General features: G+C 33.9%; 1 protein-coding gene and 1 long non-coding RNA gene across 8 annotated transcripts in view; one reads left to right on the top strand and one right to left on the bottom strand.

Annotated features, from left to right (window-relative positions):
- Nucleotides 1-910, top strand: part of LOC106882349 (uncharacterized) — an 8,909-nt gene extending 7,999 nt beyond the window's left edge. Inside the window, exon 3 of the long non-coding RNA XR_008263944.1 lies at nucleotides 307-910. This is a non-coding gene — a long non-coding RNA (uncharacterized LOC106882349). The remainder of the gene's footprint in view (nucleotides 1-306) is intronic.
- LOC106882347 (serine/threonine-protein kinase Nek1) overlaps nucleotides 1-5,704 on the bottom strand; it is a 63,779-nt gene that overhangs the window by 37,556 nt on the left and 20,519 nt on the right. For all 7 annotated transcript variants that reach the window (XR_008263943.1, XM_014932996.2, XM_014932995.2 and 4 more), the window contains exons 8-10: nucleotides 4,430-4,516; nucleotides 1,574-1,628; nucleotides 847-890 (exon numbers count right to left, since the gene is read on the bottom strand). Coding sequence is in view for 6 of the 7 variants with exons in the window: in XM_014932996.2 (XP_014788482.1) it covers nucleotides 847-890; nucleotides 1,574-1,628; nucleotides 4,430-4,516 (186 nt within the window). In the remaining variant the exon portion in view is untranslated. The remainder of the gene's footprint in view (nucleotides 1-846; nucleotides 891-1,573; nucleotides 1,629-4,429; nucleotides 4,517-5,704) is intronic.

Here is a 5,704-nt window from a genome sequence, read left to right as displayed (position 1 = left end):
TCTACTCCAAATAAGTCCCTTCTCCAACCCATGCTAGCATAGAAAAACAGCCATTAGAACAAACGAACCAACTCAACTTTTATCTTTTCTTACCCCAGCTTATTTTAAAGAAAAATTATCGTTAAATGTCTCATCATATTTGAATCTAGTCTTAACTGATTTACATACTTATATCTTTGTGCCTCAGATCTTGTGATATTCTTATGTATTTTTAAACTTTTTCTATTTTTACCATATCATCTTCTTTTCTGTTTTAATTCATAATCATTTATCTTCTGTCTTATTCAATATTCTCTTATCTTTCAGGACTCCAAATAAAATCAATTTGAAAGAATTTCATACAATATGAAATTATATAACAATATATCCTATATTCTTAGAAAGCCTATCCTAGGTTTTAATTTCATATATAGTCATATGTTTGTCTCAATAAGCATGTTTTTAACAGACTAGTAAATGATATTAACAGACTAATGATTATATTAAAAAAAAAAACAAAAAAAAACTAACAAGTGTGTTTTTAACAGGTGTACTTTTTCTAACAGATTAACAAATAAGTTTTTTTTTTTTAATGCACTAAGTGATGTGTTTCCAACAGAATAAATATGCTTTTAAGAGATTAATGAATATATTAAGGGTTAATCAGAACTCAGTCCTTGTTTCCTTTCTGTTCACTGTAGTCCTCCAAATTATAACAAAGGAGTTTAAAACGATATGCTGATGACCTGATTTTTATAGCTGAAATGTGTATAGTATATTTTTAGCAGACCAACAAGTGTTTTAATGTTTTTTTCACAAGGAATTCTTTATCATATAATTTAATCACATTGAAAAAATATTTCTTACCTCACAATTTTAAAAACTAAGTTGTTCAAATTCCTGGCTTCAAACTAGAAGTAATTAAAAAAAATAAAAGATAAAAATTAAAAAGTAAATAAATAAACATGAAGAGAAATACCTGCACTTGTTTATGGGTAGCATGAATAAAATACTCTTGAATGCAGAATATGTGAATTTTTGAAATTCCTTTCTCAAATTTCTTAAGACTTAAGATGACTGAAAGGATGAAATGATGCCAGACTCTGACTCATAGATCCTGAATAAGTATTTCAATGCAGTTAATACTTGAGAAAATACTTAACTCCACTAACTGCCAAATAATTAATGCTTAATTACGGAAATTGCTATTCTTGAATTCTTTAATGAATGTCAAGAATTAATGAGAATAACAGACACCAATGAAATCATGTACTGGATATGGAAACATGAAGAATATTATTTACTGCACCTGTACATTTGGGGGTAATTTAGAGGGTATGTTTTCAGTTTGAGGAATGGGATGTATTTAATATGAGCCATAAACTACCCACAACAATTAAAACATACTTTACGCCACATCTTTGCCAAGGAGATGATAGACACATCATTTCAGGAGGTAGCAGATCTAATCTGTCTTGTATTCTGAAGCTGGAAGGCTTAATTTTACTTCATTTTACTGTAATAGATCTTTAAATGAACTGTAAAGAAGTAAATTTTCACTAAGGAAATAAATACAAATTAAAATAGTGCTTACCGGGTGGCGTAAATTGGTAAGCTCATAGAGAACACAACCTAAGGACCAGATATCACTGTTGAAGATAAGGGAAAGCTTGAAATATATGTTACAGGAAGATAACTAAAGTAACATTTAGCTGAAAGAAGATGGTTTATACAAATCAAATTAACAGAAATCTGATGAAAGAAAGGTAGGGGAAAGAAAAGCTACTCGTTATTTACAATGACATCATCTTGATCAGAATTAACATATTCTTTTATAGAAAAACTAAACAGAATAAAAGAAGAAATATAAGTCAAGGAAAATCTTTAAAATGAATATAGCAAGATAACTATATGGAGAAAATAGACAGGAAATCTTTTTTCTTGTATTTATTGTTTACATTTTCTGCACATAAAAAGAATTTTAAAAATATAACCACTTATAATCATGGTGGCTGATTGGTAAGAAGACTACATCATCCAAATGTGGTTGATGCCAGTGACCCCTGTCTGGCTCCCGTGCCAGTGGCATGTAAAAAGCACTATCTGAAAGTGATCAATGCCAGTGCTGCCTGACTGGCTCCCATGCCGATGGCATGTAAAAAAGCACCATCTGAATGTGGTCGATGCCAGTGCCCCCTGGCTGGCTCCTGTGCTGGTGGCATGTAAAAAGCACCATCCATCTGACTGGCTTCCATGCCAGTAGCACGTAAAAAGCACTATTCAAACGTGATTGATGCCAGGGCCACCTGACTGGCTCCTGTGCCAGGGCCACCTGACTGGCTCCTGTGCCAATGACATGTAAAAAGCACCCATTAAACTCTCGGAGTGGTTGGCATTAGGAAGGGCATCCAGCTGTAGAAACATTGCCAGATCAGATTGGAGCCTGGTGCAGCCGCTGGCTCTCCAGACGTCAGTCAAACCGTCCAATCCATGCCAGCATGGAAAACGGACGTTAAATGATGATGATGATGATGATGATGGTCTTGGGTCCTGTCCCACTGCATAACACATTGAACAAGTATCTACTACTATAGCTCTGGGTTGAACTAAGCCTTCAGAAAATTGTCAGATATCACATAACTCCTCTTCTATCACAGAAAGCTCTTCTTATGGACTTGGTTATCAGTCCACCTAATAATCAATTACAAAGAAGTTTAATGTAGAGTGCCCATGTAACTGAAAATCCAAAAGATCTGTTTGAGGAAATTATATGAGGAGTATATAAAACCATAAAGTCGAGAGGTATAAGCAGAGAATGTATATTTATATAACATAGTTAAATAAGTAAATATGTAACCAATAATAGAGTGGATATATAAAGAGGGCTTTTTTTTTTTTATAGCTATTTCTCCATAGAAACATGATGAACAGTCTTAATAAAGTTTCAAAATATATTGGATTCTCATCAAAGGTGTCTACATCAATTTGACCAATTCCAGAGAAACAAGCAACCAATCTGTTTATATATATACTCAACAATTCCAGTAGCTACAGGGAATATTCACCTCTCATGCCTCCAGACTTTATGACTCTGTGTGTGTGCCTATGCGTGTGTATTACTGTTGCCTTTCTTTGATTTCATGTGAAAGCTGTAAACAAGTGTCCCTAACTTCTGTGAAAATATATCTGGTCATAGGGAATATTTTCTTGCTTGGAGGTGAGGGTTGGCAACAGGAAGGGTATCCTGCCATAGAAAATCTGCTTAAAATTCCATGCAACCCATGCAAGCATGGAAATGTGGACACTAAATGATGACTGTGTACATGTGTGTATGTGTGTGTGTGTGTGTGTGTGTGTGTGTTTGTGTATTTTTATAGTGTGATTCAAATTCAAATTGCATGGCATCTAAAGTGTTTAAAATTCCAAATGTGTCCTAACATTTTGAGAGAGAAAACTGCAAAGAAAACTTGTGTATCATAGTTTAGGTTTCCTTTTACTGGTCTCAAATAGTAAGAAAAATCACAGTGTATATATATATATATATATATATATATACATATATATATATATAAACAAAAACAGAACTGGAGAGTCAGTTCATAAATTATTTGACTACACATCATCTTACATGTATTTCAGTGAAGATAATGATCAAATTGTGCAATCTGAGCCCAGTAAGATTTCAAGATCTTCACTTTGTCAGAGATTCATACCAAATGAATCAGTATGAATCTCCAAAAATGTAGAAACCTAGAAAACTTACCTGTCCTGGATTGCATAACTCACCTTATATCTTCACTGAAATAAGTGTCTCGTTTAGTCTAGTAGTGGTGTGTCCTTGGGTAGGTCCTGTGCGTGTGAACCTACTCCAGCATTCCCTATATGACCTAGAAAGGTTCATACCCTCCCCTGCTGCCATTAAGTAGATCACTGAGACTTTGGCTACCATGACTAACAATGGGATGAATACTGGAGTGGTTTCCCATTGCTGTCTCCAGGCAGGTTGGATTTGAACTCAGAATTTAGAGAGCTGGAAGATATACCATAAAGTATTTCTGCAACTCTCCCACCTGCATATTTAATTCATGAACCTACTCTCCAGTTTTGTTATACACACACAAACACATATTTCTATATGTACCTATTGTAAATCTGTAAGTCATTTGAGAATTAAATATCTTGACTAAAGATACACTGTAATGACAGATATCAACTAGTAACATCCTGGACAGTTAAAATGTTCTTATGCCCCAAGGACTTCCACTGCTAAAAGAATAATCAGACATACTAGCACAACAGAGTATCAATTTACCACAATCTATGCATGGAGTGGTCAGGTTAGCAAATATGCAGGCTGGAAGAAGTGAAATGATGATGTTGAGTAAGTAGTCGAGTTAAAATTATCACGAATATAATGGAAACAAAGAAACAAGCAAGAGACAAAACAAACCTTTTAGTGTTATATGGCCGATTTTCACAAATCTCTGGAGAAAGGTAGAAAGGTGTTCCTATACAAGTTTTTGCCATATCACAGGTACTGAAAAATATATGTAAGAAAAATAAAATTATCTGAGCCAGAAATATATTGCAGGTACCACCATAGCTATGTTAAACAAAAGATAAGGCACAAACTGCATTGTGTTAAAAACTAATATCACTGGTAATGAAACGTGAGTATTAGAAAAATATATACAAGTATTTGCTGTACTACAAGTACTTCAGATGTCAATCAGGATGAGTAGAGAGAAATCTAGAAATTGCATTGTGCTATTTGTAATCTTTTAGCATTTAAAATAACCCAAATCCAGCAGCAATAAAGATAGTTTAAATTGCTATGCTTAGCCTTCTTGACATATTAAATTTGGCAGAGGAAAATTTCTATCATATCACATGGGAGGCCACACTTGTAATAGTTTTATTGGTTTCTATTAACACCATAACAACTATGATTGCTAAAAGTTTACAGAAAAGGAGCTGCTCTAAAATTTAAGTTTAAATGAAAGCAGAATAAGCATTAAGTATATGTGTTAACCAAAGGAGCATGTCCAGTGCCCAAAGATTTTTACTTTAGAGCCATATGGACAGAAAGATAGGGCTAAGTGTTTTAAATTTAATATAAAACAGTATATATCTATTGAAGTACTTAAGCTGGTTTTTGATTACAAGCTGAAGGTGTCTAATTTATACTACCAATGCTTTTGAGAGAAAGGTATGAATACAAAAATTCCATCAAAATTTGAATTCCTTAATACCACTTTACAGGATTGTTCAATGTGCTACAAATAACACCCAAATCTCCTTCGATTCCTACCATAGTTAGAAAAAAAAAGAAGAGCATGTTGGATATAGTAACCAGAGATATTATACTGACTTAAAATAAAAGACAATAATATGGGCTCATCTGAAACATCTGATCATAGGTCTGATAGATTAGAGCTGATCTGAGCTAAACAGCAACATACAAACCCATACACTGGTATTACACACATATACATATATCATCATCATTATCTAACATCTGTTGTCCATGCTGGCATGGGTTTCAGCAGAGCTAGCAAACTGGGGAGCTGCACCAGACACCAGTCTGATTTGGCATGGTTTCTATGGCTGGATGTCCTTCCTGATGCCAACCATCTCACAGTGTGCTGGGTGCTTTTATATGACACTGGACAGGCGCTTTTACGTGGCATATATATATATATATATATATATATATATATATATA

Source organism: Octopus bimaculoides, chromosome 4 (genome assembly GCF_001194135.2).
Source record: "Octopus bimaculoides isolate UCB-OBI-ISO-001 chromosome 4, ASM119413v2, whole genome shotgun sequence".
Lineage (NCBI taxonomy): Eukaryota > Metazoa > Mollusca > Cephalopoda > Octopoda > Octopodidae > Octopus > Octopus bimaculoides.
The sequence above is the reverse complement of the archived record's forward strand: the minus strand, read 5'-3'. Positions and strand labels throughout refer to the sequence as shown.